This window comes from Molothrus aeneus, chromosome 5 (assembly GCF_037042795.1).
Source record: "Molothrus aeneus isolate 106 chromosome 5, BPBGC_Maene_1.0, whole genome shotgun sequence".
Classification (NCBI taxonomy): Eukaryota; Metazoa; Chordata; class Aves; order Passeriformes; family Icteridae; genus Molothrus; species Molothrus aeneus.
Window position 1 is genome coordinate 57,599,047 of NC_089650.1, and position 24,239 is coordinate 57,623,285.

Here is a 24,239-nt window from a genome sequence, read left to right on the forward strand (position 1 = left end):
ACCTTGAGATGCAGAGCAGCCTTGGAGAGCTTTCAAAAGCAGTGAGCAGGACTGGTTTTTCAGCAGCATTGCTTTCGCAATTGTCACTTCAGCCTAACATGCATTATCCCTCGCCCAGGGAGGACTCTGAATCCATAGAGCTGTCCCTGCCCACAGCCCTGTGACAGTGGCATTTCTTCCCACAGGATCCCTGGCAGAGGCCTGGGGCAGCGGGATCCCCTTGGTGGCAAAGCTGTCCCCAGGGGAGAGCTGTCTGTCTGCAGATAAAAATAACTCCTCCCTGCTGGCAAATGGCTCCCTGGGGACTGTCCCCAGCCCCCATCTGCTGCACATGCCTCCATTTGGGCAACATGTTCATCTCCAGGTGGTAATGAGCCTCCTCCCTTCTTCCCCTCCCCTCAAATGAGAGAAACAGTCACTTCATTCAGATGGGGCAACTTCTAAGTGGAGCTCAGTGCTCCCTTAGCTTGATGTACAGCCAACATCTGGAACCTGAGGAGGCAGATGGAGCTCTGCACCTGGCAGGGTGGCAGCAGGAATGGGACAGTGAGACTCTCCAGGGGAACACTTTGGTCAGGTGAAACCGACACGGTCCTGAGCAAAGGGCAGGAGCAGCTCTGTGCACACCCAGCCCTGGAACAGCCCCATGGCAGAGCTGCACAGGGACCTTCTCAGCTGGGGCTCAGGTGCTCTGCTGCCCTGGGCACAGAGGTGTCCTCTGTCACTGCACAGGGCTGGGCTCTCCCCACTGTTGGTGTAGGTCAGGAGTGAGCCTTGTGCCCAGAGCCAGCCCTGATGTATAGCACAGCCCTGATGCACTTGAACCAGCCCTGATGTACCTGCACAGCCCTGATGCACCTGAACCAGCCCTGATGTACCTGCACAGCCCTGATGCACTGCACAGCCCTGATGCACCTGAACCAGCCCTGATGTACCTGCATAGCCCTGGTGCACTGCCCTGATGCACTGCATAGCCCTGATGTACCTGCACAGCCCTGATGCACCTGAACCAGCCCTGATGCACCTGAACCAGCCCTGATGCACCTGAACCAGCCCTGATGCACTGCACAGCCCTGATGCACCTGAACCAGCCCTGATGCACCTGCACATTTGCCCTTCCAGGCCATGTATGCCTGGCAGCAGCCAGTGACCAGCCAAGGCAATGCCATCAATGCCACACCAAGCTCTTTTTAGGGGGCACCACCACTTGTTGGGCACCACAAGACTTCCATGGCATGGTGAAATTGCCTCTGCATCACTATAAATCTCCCCTGGTTTGCTGTAAATACCCCAGGGCTGCAGGGTGTCACACCCCAACTCCACCCATACCTGGTGAAAAACAGGGATGCCTGAACACAGTGCTCTTCCTCCTGCTACCTGGGAAAATAACATGACACAGTTTTACTGTGCCAGGAGTTCACAGGGGATGCGTTTGCCTGCTCTAACACCATTCTTTGGTTTCAGTCATTTTCCTTAGCACACATTAGAGTTAACACCAGTCATTACAGCTCCTTCCAGCACCTACAGCCTCTGTCAGGGCTCTCTGTGGTGCCATTGATGGGAACGTGAACCTCAGCACCAAAGTGATGTGCTGACTTCAGAGCACTCCAAAAATAAACAGTAAATAATTGCAGTCAATATTGACTGCCCATTGTGCCTCACAAGCTTGGGAAGTCCTTTGTGTGCTGATTACTGGGATTGCACACTTTTAATGGATAATTCATAGCTCTTGTAATGTAACCCATCAATACATTATATCCTGAGGGAGTATTTAATCAGCAGATTTGCCCCTGCAGATTAACTCTGAGTGCTGTAAAAATGCTTACAGTATTTGCAATATCAAACAGACACTTAAAACAGGCAACAAGGGTCATTTAAATTAAAAATCAAGCCCTTGGGCAGCTTCACATGTTTTTTGAAGAAATTTGTAACTGGTACTTTAAAAATTTATCCATACATGTACCAATCTTCTCATATGTGCCAGAGTGGCTAATTGCTCTGCCACTCTGTCCTCTTCAGCTGCACAGGCCTGCTCGATTCATTTCTTCACTTCCATACGTGTGAGCAGGTGGCTCAGCCACCTTTACAATATTCATTTTAATAAGTCTTATTCTACATAAATTATTGGGGGTGGGGAAAGGGCTTTGTATCTCCAAGCATAGTAACAGCATTATATCCTGTGCCATCATAAAGTAACCATATGGCTCAGAAACAAGCTAGAAAAGAAGCTTCTAATGGGAGTCGCCTGCTTCTCATCCTCAGCACCCCCAACCAGCCCTTGGCCAGACACAGGCCTACCCCATTTTGAAATTGGATTTTTAGCTCCCTTCAGTCAGCCTTGCTTTCCCTGTCCTACCCCTCCACAACAATGCAATCCAGCCTCAGTGCCCACATTGCCACCAGCACCCTTTTTTACCCCATGGAGTGGAGAGTCTCTGTATTCCCGATTTGGGAGTGGCCACCAGCCACTGTCTGTAACCTGCTGGATGTGCACAGTTTGGCAGGGCAGCTTGAAAAAGCTTGATGATGACAAAGATTGCTTTTCTCATGATCCACTTTCTTCTCCAGCCTTGGTTTTGAGGGCGATGGCTATCAGGCTGGGTTTGGCTAGCAGGAGTCACTCCCATGGAAAATGTCAATGTTGCATTGGACAGTCTCCTAGGGGGCCAACACTAAGTGTTTTTAATGGGTAATATTAGCTGACTTCACTATTGTAAAGGAAAAGAAGCTGCTGAAGATAAAACTATTTAGAAAGGAGAAGCTGAAGCAAGGTTTTGTGCTTGAAGAATATTACAAATATCCAGAAATTAGTTAGGCAAGGAATTTAATTTGATGATTCCCCACCACAAACCTTGGGTATTACAGATTCTGGGTTGTTGGCCAAGAGCAAGGTATTTGCAGTGTAGGAAAAAATAGATGCAATGAAACAGGATCTTTGTCAAAAACTTGTGCTGTCAATGTCACCAGTGATATGTGAGCAAAATCTAGTTTAGAACCATCCTGACAAAAAAAAAATTATATCCAATAAAAAAGTCAACTATTGTTGAATGGAAATAGTTGGTACTCACTAACACTCAAGAACGTTAATAATTGTTTAAATAATAAATATCAGGAGAAATCTCTTTAGACAGTTTATGACCTGTTAACTGTGACCAAAAATATAAAACACGAAGTCATGCCCTAGATACACCTTTCCAATTTTCCAACCATAGCACAATAAAAATCCAGTAATATTCATAGCTAGGCTTACCTTAAAATAATTCTCAAAATCCCTGCAATGTGCTCTTCCTCAGAAATGCCATCAGTCACTGGAAAGTTCATTATGAAGGCCTGTGCAGTGAGTGGCATCATCTAGAAAGTTAATTTGCAAGAATATGTCTTTGATTGTGCCAGCCTTTGCAGCCTAGGCTGTGATTGGGATACTATGGGATACTAACTTCCTTTTTTTTTTTTGTTTGTTACATTTTACCTCTTTTCCTTCCATTCTGTAAAGAATCCAAAACTGATGCATTGTTATTGGTTTTAAGGTCCAGTGCCACACGTTTCCGCTGGAGCCAGTGCTACTACACAGCCCAGGATGAGTGGGCCCTGGACAACATCTACATTGGCCAGCAGTGCCCCAACATGTGCAGTGGGCATGGCTGGTGTGACCACGGGGTTTGCAGGTATGAGGCATTTGTCAGACCCTCCTAGCCATGCTCTCCTGATACTGGCACCCTACTATTTTCCACACTTTCCTTTTCTTGGCTGTTGTTATTTTTGTATTAAAAATTAAAAAACAAAAGCACTATGTGGGGTTGACCATTCAAGCAGCATTAGCAGCCAGTTGCTCCACACCAGCCTGTCCAAGAAGCTGTACCCTTGGCAGATCCAAGCACTGGAAGAGCTGTCAGTGGCACAGGGCTGCCCTGCTGCAGGTGTCCTGGTGGCCACTCCAGCCCTTTGTACAAGGGCCCCAGCTCAGGCCCAGAGCTGCTTTGCTGAGTCAGAAGGATGCCAGGGACCAGCTGAGCTCTGCTGGGCAGCCACTGTCAGAATGGGTGCTACACCAAGGACACAGACTGCTGCTCCCTGCCAGCTTCAAACTTTCTGGAGACCACAGGGTTTTGGGTTTTTTTAGAAAAAAAATTCCAATTTTCTATTTTCCAGTTATTCTGATTTGTTTCCACAATATAAAACCACAATTCCAGAATGATTTTTGTTTTCAATTATGGTTGTCCACATCGAATTTTCTAAGGTCAGTGCACGTACCTTAACTACTTGCCAGTATCAGATGAAGTCCTTAAAACTTGTTATGTTTACACTTCCCTCCAGGTGTGATTCGGGGTTTCGGGGTACTGAATGTCAGCCTGAAAATCCCCTTTCTTCAACCATCATGTCTGATTTTGAGAACCCAGATACCCTGAAGACAGAGTGGCAGGAAATTATTGGGGGAGAGGTCGTCAAGCCCGAGGAGGGCTGTGGGGTCATCTCATCTGGCTCCTCACTCTACTTCAACAAGGTACTACAGAGGGCTGGGACACTGATAAAGGCACACACTGCAGGTTTCTGTGGAGCATAATGTGGCTGTGAGGCAAAGAAAAGGAGGTGGCAGAAAGCTGCATGTAATATTAGAAGTGTGTTAAACAGCCCAGCTGTGCTCTGCAGGTAAAGAACAAAGCAATCAAAAGAGATAGGGTAAGACACATGCACTGTGTAGTCAAGAAATAGCAGCTATAATGAAAGGTAGTAAATTGCCAGTGTGCTGGGAAGTGTGTATATTCACAATGTCTTACTTGGACATTTTCTTTTTTAAGATTCAGTTCGCAGTATCCAGCAGCTCCCATTTGTTTCTTCTGTACTGTCCTGGGTAAGAGATGGGGAAAGGTTTGCTTTCAGGGGCTCAAGCAGCTTAATTTGAGGTCACAGGAACAAAACTATTGAAAAAACCCATTTTTCAGGCTTTTAGAAAATGGTTAACCTGAAGGAGAATATTCTTTTGTATAACTTGGATACTTTGCAGACAAAAAAATAATAGAGCAGGAAGGAGATAGAGGGAATTATGCTAATTAGTAGCAATTATAGCTAAAACAAAAAGAGATCTTTATGACCAAATGTAAGATTATGCATTGTAATCACTGATTTATTTTTGTATTGTTGCTCCTTAGGTCTATTACTAAGGTTTGTTTTGTTCTTAATTGAAAGGAAGAGTGTAAATGCAGCTATGTGCTTCTCTTTTAAAGGTTTGATCAAACTGGCATTGCTGTCATGAGAGCCAGATTAGTCCCAGAAGAATAACCCAATATGCAACGCTGTGCAATTGTGTGTTGTTTACCTCATTACAAAAATCTAACCCATGAAATAATTTTCAGCACTCCTACATAGTCTCACATCCAGCTCCCCTGGAAATAGAGCTCTGAACTGAAAATTTCATAATAGCCCAATCAGTATAACTAGCTAATTGTGATAATTGGATTTTTATACATAATTGTCTTCCCTGTTAGATGTTTTTCCTTCTGGCTTGGTTCCTTATGCCAAGTTTCTCAAAAGTAGTTTGCTAAATTAGAATTAACCTGCTATGATCTTTCTTCTGATTCCTGCTAAGGAGGAGTGAAAAACTCATTTAGAAATTCTTGGCTTCTTTCTATTGATCTCTAAGGGTCATGTTATCACTCATTTCTTGAGTAGTAGCAGTCTGTGTGCTGTCAACAGAAGGTGGTTTATTTAATATCTGTTTAGATCTTTCTCAAACTGTCTAGGGGCCATACTGGTGGATAATAAAAAATTATTTTTATAGTTGCCAAACAGTTCTGTATTGTTTTGGGGAGATCATATTCACATTTCTTTTCATTTGCTCAAACAGCCACTTTTTATTTGAATGTCTAATGTTTGCTGCCATAATCAATTACTGCTGCCAGAATTAATGTTGGCTTTGTTCTGACAACCCTCTAGCTTTTGTTTTACAACTCATTTTAATCAGTTGTAGGTGTGTTCACAATTCAGAGCTCTTTCAATTAGCAATTCCCTGAGGCTTTATGTCACTCATGCCCTCTCTCAGTTTACCTGGGTCTGTGATTACCCCTTTGGCAGGCACAACTGCTGTGGGGTGTAGGTACGGAAAGCTCACCTGGAACAGTTTTAGGGCCAGCTTGGCCCACTGCAGGTCAGGACACACAGCCCATGGGACAGCAAGGGTGTTTGCATCCTTAGTACCCGTTACTGGCTCCATTTGATGGTGACAGTTTCAAATTCCAGTGTCTCCAATGAAGCTGTGGAAGAAAACCACCCAGAGATTATCAGTGTCACCTTGGCCAGCATCAGCCACGTGGGGCTGCGCCCAGAAGCTCAGGGCTGCATCCAAGGTTGAGTTCCTCTCACTCTCATGGCACCATCCAGGAGGGAATTCCTGTCTCAGCTGGGAATAAACAATGAAATAAACCAAACCAAGAATAATTCCAGACTAAATCGGTATTGCTGTACCCTGCATGAGCTTTTTGAGAGTCAAAGGATTCTTCACAGGTTTTGCTGCCTTGGCATCAGTGGTACAAGCCAACAAAACTTCAGACCCCATGAATTCAGCTTCCAGCAGTCAGTCTCACAGTGCAAGGTGCCCTATTTGGTAGGGTCCACAAATGAGCTCAGCACCCAGGCTGTTATACCAGCCAAGCAAAGTTTTGAGAAAGAAAGCAGTAAACATTTATCTCTGCTGGGTTTATCCTCAGCTGTGTAGAACAAAGAGGCGGTGAATGGAACAGGATTTAAATTCATCTGTCACCTTATTAAAAAACACAGGTGATATTTTAAATCTCAGCTCCTAAATCTTGTTACCTGTGTCCAGCTAGATGACATCACTTGCTTATCTCAAGTTTATTTGGAAATTTGTCATAAGGATCCCAAATGTACTAGTGAGAGAGAAAAAAACAAACATAACTTAAAACACAGGTGTCATAACTTGACCTTGGTTTTCCTTTTTTAAACCTTGCTTGGAGATGGACAGAAACACACTTTTTAAAGGGAATTATAAAGAGTAGGCAGGATGACAGTCCTGGTCCATTTTGGGGGGTGGTGCCAGGTTGAAGCTACTTTAACAAATGCAGAAATATGATCCCTGCATCAGCTCTCCATCTGTACATAAATGGCTTTGCCCGACCTATAAAAGCTGTGGCAGCATGATGCTGTGCTGGGGCAGGGCTGTGCCAGATGCAGGGCATGCAGGTCACCTCTCTGGGGACACTGCTCTCATCCTGTGTCCTGCCTTGTCACAGCCAGCTTCATATCCCATACCAGCATCTTGTAGGTTTGGTGATGTGGAAGTCCACAAGTTCAGCCTCAAGCCCCAGGGCACAAAGGGAAGAGGATTATGGGATAATTTCAGTTACAATAAAAGGCTCTTAAACCTTAAAGCTTTTTTTTTCTATGAAAATGCTCTGTCTTCTGAACACACACAGAGTGACCACATTGACCTCCTAAATTCAAAAGCATACTTGGAAAAGCTGTTCACTCAGTTTTACAAGGCTCCTTGTTTCTCTCAGCGGTGCTTAGGTAAACTTGAAACTAAATCCACAGGTTTTAGTTGACACACTCCTGATTTACAACGCTTATTAGGAAAATAATATAGTTTTGTGTAGGAACAAATCTTATTCAGCTGAAGCATGAAGAGAAAATGTCACTCCCTGGTCCTTGTGTAAAAGATGAACTTTGGGAAAGATATTATAGGAACCAATTTCAGGTGATTGGGTAACCTTGTGCAGTGCAAGATTTGACCAGGGAAATAAGACTAGATAAATGGCCTTTTTACTGCTCCATGCATTATCAATAGAAAGTTGAATATTTAAAAATTTAACCCGGTTTGATTCAGGATATCCAGCACCTGTTCTTTGTCCTCTGAAGTCACACGGGACCATGGGGGAATGAGCTTAAATTCTTGTGTGAAAATTGTGTTGGGAAGAAGTTGAATTGTGTATTGAAATCGAATAATAAAGTTCTTGTGGGATCAAATCAGGGTGACATAAAGGATGGCCAAGCAGAATAATTGAAAGACAAAAAAAGCCAAGTTGATACAGAAATCAATGTCCTCCATGTTGTGAAATTTTATGTGTAATATTCATCTGTGATGGATTTTAAATATGCCTATTCATCGTGAAGGTGCCATAATTATTATTGTCCCTCTGTTCCTTGTATTGTAGGCTGGAAAAAGACAGTTGGTAAGCTGGGATTTGGACACAACATGGGTGGATTTTGTACAGTTTTACATCCAGATTGGAGGAGAGACTTCTTCATGCAATAAACCTGATAGCAGAGAAGAAGGTGTGCTGCTGCAGTACAGCAATAATGGCGGGATCAATTGGCAGCTACTAGCAGAAATGTATTTCTCTGACTTCAGCAAACCCAGGTATAATTTTGATCTAAATTAAGTAATCCACATCTGCATCAGCTTTTAAAACTATATATTTCTCAACTTATGAAAACATGAATCATAATTCAAATTTATAATGCTTAGAAGTCATCATTATATAGAAACTTTTCCTGACTGGCAGAGTAAACTGCTGTCACTGGGAATGAAAAATGTAATGAAAGTGGGCCTTACAATCTTAAGTAAAATATAAAGTTTCCTATTACCTTCTATGTGAAACATGACTAAAATGCTAATATCTGCAAAGCATTAGCAAGCAAATACAGAACTTGCTGAAAAGAGGTGCAGAAATCCTCCATTTCCTCTGACTCTAATTTCAGATCTAATGAACATGTATTAATGTCATATGAACTAAAAGCTCCTTTAAATAAATATTTAAGGAGGAGAAGAAATCATGTTCAGCCATTCAAACTTGGTGTCAGATGCCTTGTCAGTGAAAATTTAAATTGTATTTGTCTACATGGGTGTTAACCTGATTTCTATTACGTGTAGTCCATGTCTTTCAGCATACAAAGATCTGTATAGGAGGACTGAAATATTTTACCCAAAGAAAACTGCTACATAATCTATTGCATTGTAACAGAAGGATGTTTTTGTCTACAAATAGGACCAATCAGCAGAAGAGGATGAGAAATTAATTTTGCTAGCATATATCACTTTTACTTCCTGGCATCAGAACATGGATCAGCTGAACAGTTTAATTCAAAGCTAGAGAGCTCAAATCAGTTCCTTATTGTGTTTGGCAATATAATAATAGAGCAGAAAAAACATACATTGTCTTAAAGAGTTTACAAGAAGAACAAAGAAGGCTTCTTGATATGCAGTGCATAAATAGGGATATAGATATATGGGAAAATAGAAAAATAGCATCACAGAATCCTTAAAGTTGGAAAAGGCCTCCAAGATCATGAAATCCAACCTTTGACCCAACATCACCATATCAACTAAATTACAGCACTAAGTTACATATCCAGGGGTTTTTTTGGACAATTCCAGGGATGGTGACTCCTCCAGCTCCCTGGGCTCCCAAGGAGCCCCAATGCCTGACTACCTTTTCAGCGGAGAAATTCTGCCTGTTGTCCAACCCAAACCGATGGAGCCACATTTCTCTTCACAGAGAAAAGCAAGGCACAATTCTTCCCAAGAATATTTCTGAGTTTCACATTCTCTGAACCTCAGAGGAAGGAAAAACAATTCTTACCATTTGCTGTGCCTGTGCTTGTGCAAAAGTAGAGTGCAATATGGAGATTGTTCACCCAAAGTTATGGTGTTTTGTTTCCTTGGCCTATCAGGGCCAAGTGTGTGTGAGTCAGGACTGTCGGGTGACAGTCACAAGATTCAGCGCAGTGGAGTGCTTGTTACATTCAGTTTTGATGTAATGTAATAGAGCATAATAAAGTAATTAATTAGCCTTCTGATATCAGTGGAGTCCTCCTCATCATTCTCTCCCCTCATTGGGGTTGCCTGCAAATTCGATAAAATTCCTCTGGCAGAGTTTGAGGCAATGCACTCATGTCCTTGGTTGCCTGGGAGAAGAGGCTGATTCCCCCATCTTACTACAACCTCCTTTCAGGTAGTTGTAGAGAGCAATGAGGTCTCTGCTGAGCCACCTTTCCTCCAGACTAAACAACACAAAATTCCTCAGCTGCACCTCATATGAGTTACTCTCTTAGACTCTTCCTCAGCTTCATTGCCCTTCTCTGGACACACAAATTACTGAGGACTTCTACAGATAAGATAGATGCTGATTTTCCTGCCTCTTTTCCCTGTTGAGTGATATGTTTCTCTACAAACTGTGCTCTCTGAAGCTCTGCTCGGTTTGTGTTCCTCAGGTTTGTGTATCTGGAGCTGCCAGCTGCAGCCAAGACCCCCTGCACCAGGTTTCGCTGGTGGCAGCCGGTGTTCTCAGGGGAAGGGTACGACCAGTGGGCCATCGACGACATCATCATCCTGTCAGAGAAGCAGAAGCACATCATTCCTGTTGTTAATCCCACCTTGCCACAGGTAATAAGCAAGAGCCAGCTGTGGGCATCCCCAGGAAACAGGAACTATCCTGTTAGGAGACTTGTTTGAACATAGTTTTCTTGGAAAATACGGGGTCTATTTAAAGAGACAGCTGCAGTGCTTGCAGCTGCGTCACTGTGTGGGAATTACCTGAGTCTTTGCACAAAATCATCAGGCTCCTAAGCTTTGTGTCAGAGGATGTAATGATGTATCTCTGCAAAACGTCAAGACTGAAGTTTTGGCAATAAAATTTTTTTTGAAAACTACAGAAAATAAAAGTTGCAAAATTTGAAAGTTCATCATTTTGGGAATTATTCTGAAGTCACAGCACAAGGGGATAATACCTCTGGCTTTTCTTTTCATTTCTAACAGAACTTTTATGAAAAGCCAGCATTTGATTACCCTATGAACCAGATGAGTGTATGGTTGATGCTGGCCAACGAAGGGATGACCAAAAATGAAAGTTTCTGCTCTGCAACCCCCTCTGCCATGCTGTTCGGTAAATCGGATGGAGACCGGTTTGCAGTGACTCGAGATTTAACCCTGAAGCCTGGATATGTCCTGCAGTTCAAGGTATTCCTTAAACATAAATCTGTGCAAGAATAGCAGTAAAACTGCCCTTAGCCAATATTTGCAAGATGCCACTGGGGCCACAGCTCAAACAAAGGTGATAAATTAGACAATTGTGTAAAAAGATGTGAAAAGCACGAGTATGAACCCATACAGAATAAATGCCATCCTGCTTTCTAGAATAGCCAAAACCTCAGTGCTTGAAAGCATTTTTACTCCTCCGGAGAAGTTTAAAGGTTTCTGTTCTTCAGCACATTTGAAGTGCATGTCATTATATTCAAGTCAGTACTAGGAAATGCTACTGCACTGTCAAGCCCAAAAGGATTTACCCTGTCTGGGGGTCTGTGAGTACAAAAGCTGCAATGTGGTTTGGGTTCACTTTTTGTATTTTAGACTATTTAAGGACTTATAAGCTGCTCTGTACTCCAGTGTGCGTTTTTCATATAATTTACTTTTATTGTGTCAATGAATATAGGCTCCAATTAGCATTTTCTTCTTTAAAGAGCTTACAAAAAATTTCAGTGGTCTGACAATACATCAGAATATAGGCTCCAAAGAAAGTGTATTTGCTTTGACAAGCTCTTGTTTCTGAACCCTAATCAAAATTTTATTGAGTTTATAATGAAATCCCATTGGTGAATTCTGGAAGTTGGTTGCAATGCAATTTTAATGAGCTCCCCACAAATACATGGTCCTTACATAATTGGTGGATACAGACACTGAATAATTTACAAGTGGAATTATTAAAAAGATCAGATGTTTACAGGCAGCTTTTCAAATATAATTCCCACAGTTCTATAAATTGGAAAGTTCGTTAGAAATACTGGGATTTGTAAAATAATCTAATTTCAACTAAAAGATATGCTAATAAGATGCTATACAAACTGAGGGATTTCAGTACAATTTTCTTGTGAGCATTGCATGTAGTTTTATACTTTAAACTGTTTAAAACCCAAGGATATCTCAATACATAAATACCATTTAGCCTGGAAGAGATGCTATTTGCCTCTTCACCACCTTCCTGTACTTCAGTGACTAAATGTCTATTCTCTAGGTTTGATGATCAACTGCAATTAAGAAATTGTCTGGGTTTAAAAAAAATCAATACTTAAAAAATGTTTCATACACCTTCCATCACTGAAGCACTTGTCAATGTAACATAACTATACAAAACATGAGAATGTGTCACAGAACAGTGAGTTCTTCTTTATAAAGTCTATTATTTAAGGACCGAATTTATACTTTTTTGGAAAGCTTTTCAGCCTGCACATAAATGTGTTAGTCCTATTTGCATGCTTTCATGAGTGTGTGAAATTTCCATTTTAAATAGCAGACTGGAATAATTTTGCATTGATAAGCTCAAAGACAGTAATTTGTTAGAATTATTTCATTTTACATGAATGATTTTGTTTTACATTTTGCCTTCTACAACTCAAGTAGAATTTCTTCAATAAACTAAGGAAAACTAATATTTTTCTGATAGCTTGAAGAATGAAACTGAAACTTCAAATCAGCAGTTGATTTTGGTCTTGGCTGCATTCTCATTTCACATTTTAATATGCATTTTTTCTTCTTAATCCAACTGTTACTTTGTTCTGGGGCCCAAACTGCAGCACCAACTCCCACACATCTTTCCTGCAAGGCAGTGACAAGGCTGTGGTTAGGGCTAACCTGGCAGTCAGGCTGACCCTCTGGGCACAGTGTGCTGCAGATGGGATGGATCCCAGAGGTTACAGCTCTTTCCACTCCTGGGCCTGCAGGTGTCTGCGCAGAGTTTGCTGTTTGGGGCTTACTATGCACAGGGACCCTTGGAAAGTTCTTTGCACCTCTTTGTGTGCTGAACTCAGCAACCTTAATGAAGGACAGTGGGAATTTTTACTGAGAAATGTCATATTTCCATGTAGGAAGCAGACTCCAAGCAGTCAGCCAGCAGGGTTCAGAGCCGGTGCTCAGAGCAATAAACCTCCCAGCACAAAAAGTCAAAGGTGGTTTGCAGCCAATAGATACTAGTAACTGCAGTTTCTTCATGTAATCTCTTAGGAAAATTAATCCACAAACACCAGAGGTTTATGTCCAAAAAGGAGACTGAGGAGTCATTTTAATTTATTCAAATAAAGGGAGAGCCCATGGGGCATTCCCCTGGGATCTCTCAAATTTTTGGAGGATGCAGCCTCCTTTTTTATCCTAATTTCCCAGCTGCATTTCCCTTCTCTCTTTCCCCATTGGCTGAGGTACTTGGGAGGTACAGACTTCCCGATACGCCTGATGCCAAAGATTTCTCTCTAATGTATAACCCTCCCCTTTAATTTTTAATTCTGATGGAATTTAGGGGGTTTTCTTCCGCATTGTTTTTTTCATCTTTCAATGTCTAATTTCATTTATCAGCAAACCTAAAGTTTCTTTGTAAAAGCAAACATCTTTTTTCCCATTCATCAATCAGTGGAATCCTTCCCATTGTTTCTTTTATCTCCCAGTGCTAGTTTTATCCACCAGCAGACCCACAGCTTGTTCATAAAGACAAACCTGCTATTTCTCTCATCTCTGACTCTCTGCTTCCTTGCAGCTGAACATTGGCTGCACCAACCAGTACAGCAGCTCTGCCCCCGTGCTGCTGCAGTACTCGCACAACGCTGGGCTCTTCTGGTCGCTGGTGAAGGAGGGCTGCTACCCCGCCTCCCCTGGCACCAAGGGCTGTGAGGGCAGCTCCCGGGAGCTCAGCGAGCCCTCCGTGTACCACACCGGGGACTTTGAGGACTGGACAAGAGTCACCATTGTTATCCCCAGGTCTCTCGCAGCCAGGTACGGTGCGGTGTAAACCAGCGATGCCAGTGGGACACGGGGATTACACTATTTAGCTGCTTCTAGAATGGTACATTAGGAGAAAGTTGCAAAGCTGTGTTGTATTGCACTAAATAGTTTGTTTTGTTGTTGTTGTTTTGCACTGGGTTATTACAGATTTGCACAAAGTAGTCTTTATAATTTATGTTGTACCACGTGGTTTGCTATTCCCCTGTCCCATCACATGGTTTCTCCCTCACCCACTCCTGCCCCCAGTACCCCCTGGTGCTCTATTCCCTGGTCAGTCCCTCCCCTTGCCCCTCTCTACTGGTATCCCATTGGCCGTGGTCCTCCTCCGCCCCCCATTCCCCGGGTATAAACCTCTCGCACCATGAGCCATGAGACCTCTTCTTACATGGGTTTTTCCATCTGTGGTTCTCAAGTCAATAAACAGAGGACATTTGTTCCCATGTGGAGAAGCATAGTCTTTTGCTTTTGTCTGTGTAAGATTGTGTGGGCTGAGGGTCAATAGCCAGCTGGGTTGGACTTTGAGTTACTCTTGTTATCCCCAGGTTGCTCACAGCCAGGTACAGTGCATTGTAAACCAGTGATGCCAGTGGGACACAGAGATTAGCTGATTTAGCTGCTTCTAGAATGGTACATTAGGAAAAAGTTGCAAAGCAGTGAATAAAAGCAGTGTTAAAATATGGCAGAGCTGGGGGAAATATACTATGCTGCCCAAAGCAGTGAGAATTTTTCATTTTAAAGGTGTCAGATTGGTCTATAATAAATAATTAAATTAAAATGCAGTGAGGAACCCAGCACTTTTTAATTTGACACCAATCCCTTCCTTGTCTTTATCCATGTCAGCTAGGTCAGAGGCACCAGCAAGGGAGTAATAAGTCATATGAATTAAATAAGCCATTTGAACAGGATTAATTTTAGTTACCACTGGGCAAAGAAACCTTAGCAAGGTATAAGCTGATGCATAATGTTCAGTGTCACTGAAGGCAGCCAGGACAGCCAGAGGCAAAGGAGGGAAGAATGGTGGTTGTGCACATCTGCAAGCACAACCTCAGCACCTGATTCATACAAGTGAGAAAACATCAGATGGTGGAAGACAGAAGCCTTGAAATCAGGAGGGTTATCTCAGTCTTATCTGGATTTGGATGAAGTTCCTCACTCCCCTTACTCTCTATCTTACTCCATCAGTAAAACACCCCATGAGATTTGTTGGATGCACCAAGCACTGCCAGCACAACCACCCCACCAGGCCCCTGGCCGTGTTTCCCTGCCTCCTGCCCTCCCTAGTGCTGTCTCTGGGTTTCTGACCCATCCTCCTCCCTCATCCTCAATCCCATTTGAGTGTGTGGCATATTTTGTAGCAGGGGAGCCAGTGCCTCTGCTGCAAGGACTTGAAATAGCAGTGTGTACCATAACAAGTTTGTCTTTTCTTCAGTAATTAGCCAATAAAAGCAGGTGCCAAGTTGCACAGATCTGACACCAGCTGATTTGATTTACCCAAAACAAGCAGGCCAGAATCAATAGCAGCAATCTGTTTGGCATTATGTGCAGTAATGTGATCCGGAATAAGAAGCTCATGCTAATAGATTAAAAATTTAAGTATTGTGACTGCAATGAGTGTCTTGGCATGTTGAGACCTGAGTTTGTTGTGGGCCACTTAGGAAATCATGGTTCATGGGTTAACCAGAGGGTATCCCATTTCATTATTTGCTACCAAACATGAGTATGATGATCACCCACCTACCAAATCCCAGTGCACAGCAAAAAAGAAAAGGCAATAGGTTTATTATTTTTTAGGCAGAGTAGCAGGGAGGATATGAGTTAATCCATTATATTGTCAATGAGATTTTAAATCTGTTCCCCTCTTTGGAGCTCTTCTAAAAGGATCAGCATCATAAAAGTTAAAGCCTGGAAATTAATAACCAAAATATTTTTTCTTTAACAAATTTGCTATGCAGTGAGTCAGAGTTGAGGGCAGAGTAGGAGCTTCTTACAAAGTTTATTAAAGAAGCCCCCACTGAGTCATGAGGTCAAGAAAGAATCCCACTGCTTTCTAAACTCCTTCTCAGAGGGGAGCCTGGGCGCAGCTGGATCCAATCTTAGCTCTAGACTTTGTCAGTGGTTTATGTCTAAAGGATTATACAGGTGTAAATGAACCTTTACACAAGGTTGTCCTTCAGGATTAAGGATGGCAAACTAGATATATTTATATAAATATGTTTATTTATGATTTATTATGGTAACAATTAGACAAGAAGATCTTAATCAGAATTATTTACTAGACAGTATTGGAGCCATAGCGACTATTATAATACAGTGCTCTATGAAGCAACATTAAAGCAATTGTATCAAAGCAATTGTATTAAAGCTAGAAAAAATTATTATTTAGTAGAGATTGATGCTACTCACCCATACAATGACTGTGGGCAAATTTCTTGTTCAGCCTCAAAGATTAATCTTTAGGGGCATCCCCACTCAATGGAAGAATCTGCAGCCACTCCAAGAAAGGGTATGTCCCTTTGAAAATCCTGCCATTAAAATCTAGGACTAGACTTTTAGACTATGAAGTGATGGACTGTCAATCATATGTCTCTGGGCCAGCTGTGTCAGCTCAGCAGCCTTAGATGAGTTATTAGTGATACTGTTTATTCCTTCATCCATGTTTTACCAGTCTACCACATCTCCATCTCACTGTCAGGATGTTTAACTTTGGGATTGATGAGTCAGACTGGTTATTTCTGTTTATAGAGTGGCTTTTTTTTCTTGTATCCAAATAACTTGAAGGTTTTTTACTCAAAAGTGCATAATCCCATCATAAACTCTGCATCGCTGCCATCACTGAGTTCCTTTCAAAAATACTGTAAGAAATGGAGTTCAGGGATTTTGATATGTAATTAGCATTTCAGGTTGGACTGAGTAGTAAAAAGCATCTTCGAAGTCACGTTAATCATTCACTGTTGTTGATAAAACCATGTATTTTTTCTTTGCTTCACACTAAAGGATATGGGCCAGAGAAACAGAGGATTTCAAAATTCAGCCAAAAAATCGGAAAGAAATATCCTTAAGCAAGGTTGCATGACAGAAATCCAAGCATCCTATTTGCAAATGGCTAATTTGGGAAAAGGTCCTTTTAATCTCAAGGAAGGAGCAGTAGCTATTGAAGCCAGGAGCAGCAATGGAGGAGCGACAGTGGGTAGGACGGTCGGGACAGATGGAGACGAGAGATCTCTGAAGCCAGGTCTTGGAGCTTGGATGCAGGGCCCTGCTTGGAGCTGCCAGCCACAGCTCGGAGCAGGCCCCAAAGAGGAGCTCCAAAGAGGAGCTTGAAAGAGAGAGAGAGAGAATGAGAGAGAGCAAGAGGAAAAGAGAGAGATGAAAGAGTAAAAGAGGACGAAGTTCTCATTACAATACTATAAATCTGCTTCTGTGCTGAATATTCTAATTTTCACTAGCTAATTTAGTACAAGATACAAATCCCATAGCATTTACATACAGCCTATAAGAATCATTACATTACTATACTCTGTTACATTTTAAATCCTAAAAACTACTCTTGGGGCCCCTTCTGCTAAGCTAGTAGGGTCTGCTTTGACCCTTGGACCTGTCTGCAAGCAGAAGATATTGTCTAATCAAAAGAGGATTACCTTCAGTCGGCCATACTATTGTTTTCCAGTTGTTCAGTAACTGAGATGAAGTTCAGGGATTTTGATATGTAATTAGCACTTCAAGTTGGACTGAGCAGTAAAAAGCATCTTCAAAGTCACATTAATCATTCACTGTTGTTGATAAAACCATGTATTTGTTCTTTGCTTCACACTGATGGATATGGGCCAGAGAAAGGCTTGGTATCTCAAAGCTTGCTTTCATTTCAATCTCACTTATAGTTTCCATATTCTCAAAATCTCTTGCCAGGCAATCATATTCATAAGGCTTTCCTGTTTCATCTTCCCCAATGTAGCAATGCTGTTGTTTTGTCTCTGCAGCAAGACCCGATTCCGCTGGATCCAGGAGAGCAGCTCCCACAAGAGCGTGCCTCCCTTCGGCCTGGATGGCGTCTACATCTCAGAGCCTTGCCCCAGCTACTGCAGCGGCCATGGCGACTGCGTCTCGGGGGTCTGCTTCTGCGACCTGGGCTACACAGGTAACACAGCCCTCCTCAGGGGGATTACAGCCAGCACTGGCTGAGTTAAACCTGTAAACCTGACAGCTTGTTTTTCCTCTCCGATATTCCGGAAAAATATATGATGACATATATTGCATGGGCTGCCAAGAGGAATCTTTCTTGTTTTGTTAAATTAAATTCAGCACAGGCAAAGCAGAGCAGCTGAAGGCAGCGGACACCGTTGTTTCTGGCAAGCACAATTTTTGAATATCACCATCTGTATGAATGGGAAGGGACTAGCAATAAAAGAGAAAACAAAATAAAATATTATAAACTGAAAAGTCTGCTTAAAAGCCTTTGGATCATCTTCAAAAGAATTGTTGCCATTTTTGAGTCCCCTGGCCATCAGATGGCATGGGACCAGGAGGGAACATATGTTCTGACAGGCCCTTCTGTGGAAAATTCTGCTCACTTGTGGTTTTAGGGGCTTTTACGCTGAAATAGGAAAAAAACCCAAAATGCAAACCCTGTGAAAAAAAAAGATTGACACAACCAGTTGCACACTGCAGTCTTTTCAACCCCCAGCCAACAAAGCAATAAGCTAACATCTTTTGTTCAATTTGTTTAAAATTAAATAGAAGGATAATGTTTTTCTGTTAGCAAAAAATGCCTTATCAACATAAAGCTTGGCTGTTTTTCACCCAGTGAAATAAGCCATCTTAGAGTTTAGAGAAAGAGGGCTTATTCTTCCTACAGAAATTTGTAAAGTGGGTTTAAAAAGGTACAATCCAGTTATCAGAGCATTTTCTTAGAAAAGCCTGGTGCTTTGTCACAGATAGATGCAACAGAATCGTGTGCCAGTGCACTGTATCTGACCCTTACTCTGTCCAACACCGTTTCAACAAAGCATCTCCCTCTTTTTTTTTTTCTTGAAGCATCACATGGAACCTGTGTGTCTAATGTTCCTAATCACAGTGAGATGTTCGACAGGTTTGAGAGGAAGCTAAGCCCTCTCTGGTACAAGATAACAGGAGGTCAGGTTGGGACAGGCTGTGGTGTGCTCAGCGATGGAAAATCTCTGTACTTCAATGGACCTGGCAAAAGGGAGGCGAGGACTGTTCCCCTGGACACCACAAATATCAGGTCAGTGCTCAGTGCTGCTTCTCAAAATTACCTGTGTATTCATGTTCTCTCTTTTGCCCTGTTGAAAATGTGGATATGAGAAGGTGGGAAATGTTTTTTTTTATGGTAGTCATAACTTTTACAAGAGCTCTGAAAGATAGAAAAAATACGTTTTGTTCATTCTGGTGTATTATTTCCCTTTTTTGAAACAGAATACTTAGGTTAGAGACAGTGGAATAGCAGCTTAAAATAAAATATTAACTCACTATCTTTCTGAGACGATAGTTTGCATTGTATCATGAGATAGAAGACAGGGTCTTGAGAATGCACAAAAGCTAAGACTCTGCCCATAGCTGGGGAGAAAAGCTCCTTTTCCTCTGCCTGTGTTGAATTGCAGGCATGAGGATGGCATAGCAAGGAGCTGTTGTTAGCTTGCCAGATGTTGTGAATTACTCCACTTGTCAGAAGTGCAAAGGAATGGAATGTGAATTGTTTCTGCGTAGCCAAGAGGCTAACAAGCCTTCACCTCTCTCCCTGCTGCTACTGAATCCTGCTACATTGGTAGCAATTATCCTCTTCTCTCAAATTGCCTAGCTGATTAATGTAATTAGGATGAACAAAGGGCTGTTAATTCTAACCACTATTTAGCTTGGAGTTTGCTGCAGCTTTGTCCAGTCTCATGAGAGATTAGGCACCTGAAACCTTGAGCACTCTACAATTTTGGCAGTTAGCTTAATAAAACATATTTCTCCTGACAAATACTGCTCTGAGAGTAATAATGCCATGATTTGCTCCATAATTGAATTTGTGGGATCACTCAGCAAAGACTGGCCAGAGGTTACTGTGATCACTCCAGCTCAGGCAAGCAGGACTCTGTGGTGTGGGGGCTGCTGGTTTGGGGAAGTCCTCGGCTGCTCCCTGGTACTGCACAGCACTGCACCAGCCACCTCTCTTCTGGCCCCTGCATGTCTGACAAATACCTGTCATAGTTATGTAATTATGTAAATTAGTTACTAATTAAACTAATTAATTGTTTGACAAATATGCTTTGTACAAGTACATGTTTGCCCTGGAACTCTGGAAGATGTGAGCACTTCTATTCCAGTGTCTTCAAATCCTGTTATTCATCCTGGGAAGCAATATAATGGAAGTAGTCTAGACTACTTCCTCAAGAAGTCTGTATTCAAAACTCTATTTTTGAGTTATTCCTTCTTTCATGAAGAAATCTTTTGTAAAGCCAAGTATTCCCTTTAGTTTTACAATTACTTTGAAACCACTTTAATGCCAGATATTCATATTTATAGCTTTCCATTTTTGCAAAGTTTGAACCATTTTAAAAGCCAAAAGACATTTTAAAATTCTGAGCAATGCTCTTGCTTGAAGACTTTAATAACCATAGTCTTGTTCAAAACAGAACCAGTGGTATATCTTGTGTCTTAAATCTGTTCCAAAAACATAAATGTCCAGAGAAACACTTGGTGAGAGCAACTACAATCTCTCTTCTTACCATGTACTCACAGTGTGAGCTGCTCTCCTGCTGGAACTGATTGTTATGTCAAAATAAATCAGCTTTTTTTTTTTTTTTTTTTTTTTGTAAGCATCACAGTGAGCAGGTTAACTCCCTTGAATTATTCAAGCTGGAAGCCACATCCCTGGGCTGTTTGCTAGACAGAACATAGTGGTCATCTCAAACACAAATGGGAGTAACATGGATTTTTTGCTTTCTTCAGTGTGTGCTCAAAGGTAGTAGCCACCTGATGCTGCTTGACCAGAACATGAACTTTTTAGGCTACAGCAATTACCCCAGGCTGCTTTTGTGTTCAAAGGAGAGAACAGCTGCTTCAAAAGGGCAACACAACTCATCCTAAAAGAGCAGCTAGCAGAGCCCAGTGCTTTGTATTCTGCAAACACCTATTTATTAATTTCTTTCATTAACTTTAAGGCAGCCAGTGTTGGCTGTGTATAACTTAGACATTCAGCTTCAGACACCTTGCTCTGAACAGATGCATCCCACTTAAATGTTTGAGGCCATCTGTAACATTAACTCTGTCTTTTTTTTCTAGAAGCAAAGGTACATGAAATTTTTGAGAGTGTGAAGGGTTAACTGAAAGGCCCATACACTAAAAAGAAAATAATTCCTCAGCCTAGAATTTTTTTTTCACTATTGGAGCTAAAATTAATGTCACTTGAAAGGGGAGATTAAAGGGAAGTACTTTTCCCATTTTGGTATTACTTTTTGCATTCAGAAATGCCTTGCATAGAATTCAGTTATCTTATTAGGGATCATCTTAGCCCCTGCACAGTTATCTTTTATTTTTGCAAGGGTTTTTTGATTGGGGGTTTTGGTGACTGAGTAAACAGCAGGAAAACATGCCTTGAAAGACATACTGTTAGATATGTGGATTGAAGGTTGTGAATAGGAAGGCTGAAACTCCTGCAGTAGATTTTTAAGCTGCTTATTTTTAAGGTTAATAGTGTTTTCCCAGACCATTTAAGATCTTGTTTTGTTAAATCATGCATGGAAGAGCCTGATAGAAAAATTGACAAATATTACAGGACACTAAATTTTTATTTTCATTCTGAATTCCTGCAGATCTACCTATGCATGTTCCATATCATCAATTACAGCTTTTTGAATGTGAAGTGTAAATTTAATGTAAGGAATATGCAGACTTTTTTTTTTCTTTTTTTTTTTTTTTTTAAGTACAAAGGCCCAAAGGCCCTTTTCCCTTTCACCCTTCTCTCCCCAGCACAGCATGGTCCATGGGGTTGAGATTTGCCAGCCTGAGGTGGGGTGCTCCTCAGGGGAGCAGCCCAAGAGGACACCGCCACACCTGGTGTCACACTAAAAGCATTTCAAACTAAAGCTTGTGCCTGGGAGCCAATGGCCATAAAAAACTACTCAAATTTTAGTATATACAACAAGTGGTCTTGTAATTTTAGCTTTGTTTGTCCTATTGCCTCCTTATTCCTTCATATGATTGACTACACCTTTTTTTCCCAGATATTAGAAGAATGTCACATAGCACTAAGAGAGCTGTAAGTGTCAAAGTTCATTCCACCCAGACCATTTTGTTTGCCCTACACTTCAGAAACTCTGAGTTGAGGAGTCAGGGTTTGGATTCTCTCTATTCCTTCCCTCTTGCATGGCCCAACACACCAAGGGCACAATTTCACTGCAGTATTTCCACCCCTCTGACTGACAGTGTGATACATGGATGCATTGTGGTTGCTGATGAGCTGCTGTCTCCCATTTTGATGGCCTGTCCCTTATGACACTCTTAACTATCTGTTCAGTGGGAGCATTTGCACACAGTGCCTACCTGGCATCTAGATAAAAACCATGGAATATCCATATATTTTTTCCAAGTGGTGACATCTGGCTTGTTAGCTGACTTGGCTCCCATCTGCTTTACAGACTCCATTGCTAATGATTGTGCAACCATCCCAGGGAGCTGTTCTGGGTCAGACACTTAGAGATCAGATGGGCTGATTCACCCTTCTGCAGAAAGGGTTTTTGCTCTTTGGTTTTGCTTTTTTAACGATCTTCGCATTTGGCAAGAATAAAAGAATTTGTCACAGGACTGTGAATCTATTCACCTCTGGTGCTTCTGTCTAGAGTTTTACTGCCTGAATACTGCCTCCAACAACAGAGCTGCAGCAAACAAATAGAACTTAGCTGGCTAAATGGTGTGGTACTGTGAGCCTGACTGTCTAGAGCTGTCTGTGGGGTTATCTTAGCAATGACATTGATGGAGGATATTCTGCCTTGTCCTAGACCCTATGGGTATACAAAACATCTCAGACAATAGACACAGATTTTGGTAACAGGACTGGAATGCAGCTGGATTTAGAATCTAGATTTAGAGAAGGATTATGATACTGTGTATGTAACAGTGGGTGAGGGAAATTGGAGTCCTGTCTGCATTTTACTGGCTCTGGCTGTAGAGATGTAGCTTGTCTGTGGTTTTACCATAATTACTACAAATTAAGACAAAATCCTCTAAAGCAAAAAGAGTTATCCTTGCGGAGAATTATTTGAGTGGCAAAAATGCACGTCAAAATGTATGTTTTAAATAAAGACTTTGTCTATGTCAATAGAATTAAGGAGGCCTGATTTTCTATCATCCTAATTTAAAAATTGGCCAGGAAGCAAGGAGGAGAATGGCATTGCCAACTTTCAGCATGTAAAATCTCATTGTGGGGTTGAGTCCAGTTTCTCTGCTCTGCTCAGGTGCCGTTTTTGGTGTGCAATGGAGACAACCTGTGAAGAATGTGTAGATTAGGGGGTGATGGCATTCTGAGTCATCTCAATGCTCTTTACCTTAGTTATGACCTAGAATGCCTGAGACATGCAGTGAAATTTGGGGAGTGAGCAGCAGGACATTAATTGAAATTAATTGTTGTTATATAGCACAATAGTGTGTATCTAGGAGAAAATGTAAACTACTCTAAAACCACAGAGTCACAATAATAACCACAAGCTCAGCAGGGATACTATGGCATTACTGCAGATTGGGGGGAAAAAAAACCCTAACAATATTTTGGAGCACAAGGATGGAATAGTACTTAATTCAAATATTGCTAAAGAGGGATATTCCAGACCAATCCAGAATTCTGTCAATAAAACCAGCAATCCTGTCTCAAGGAGTTTTCTGGCATTAGAAGGGCTGCAAAAAGTAGTTTTGGGAAAAATTGAAGACATGGAAATGTGTTCATGCAGAGACTCAGATGCAATGGTTGCCATGGTTTACAGTAGAAAGGAATAAGAGAAGGTAGGGAAGTGATAAAAGCACAGGGCAGGTTGCAAGAAAAGCAGTGCAGGAACATTTTTCTTCATGACTTCATGATGTGAGAACAAGAGAATATTCAATGAAATCATAATGTATAGGTTCAAAATCAAAGGGTTTGCTTCATAAAATATTCAGTGAACTCACTATACTGAAAACTGTTTACAACAAGAATTTAAGAATCTAAAAAGGATTGGTGATTAAGGAGGATATAATAATTTTATTACAACTCTAATGCCGTATTTTAAAGCTTCACCTAATTTCTGGTTACAATAGGCCAAGGTAAGATCTGATGTAAGGAATAGCTTAGCCTGCTTTGTAGATTTTGCAACTTTTGTGTGAGATGAAACTGCTAACTTCTCTCACTCACTCAGAAACACCTTTATTAGGCACAAGATTAATAAACCACATCCCTTTCTTCTGTCTTGGGTCTTTCAGTATTTACCATGCCCATGTT

General features: G+C 41.7%; 1 protein-coding gene across 1 annotated transcript in view; it reads left to right on the forward strand.

Moving 5' to 3' along the window:
• The window catches only part of RELN (reelin), a 285,095-nt gene that overhangs the window by 201,677 nt on the left and 59,179 nt on the right, over positions 1-24,239 (forward strand). The window contains exons 23-30 of the mRNA XM_066550860.1: positions 3,528-3,665; positions 4,315-4,501; positions 8,166-8,371; positions 10,225-10,396; positions 10,769-10,969; positions 13,530-13,765; positions 17,752-17,909; positions 18,806-19,013. Of these exons, the coding sequence (XP_066406957.1) occupies positions 3,528-3,665; positions 4,315-4,501; positions 8,166-8,371; positions 10,225-10,396; positions 10,769-10,969; positions 13,530-13,765; positions 17,752-17,909; positions 18,806-19,013 (1,506 nt within the window). The remainder of the gene's footprint in view (positions 1-3,527; positions 3,666-4,314; positions 4,502-8,165; positions 8,372-10,224; positions 10,397-10,768; positions 10,970-13,529; positions 13,766-17,751; positions 17,910-18,805; positions 19,014-24,239) is intronic.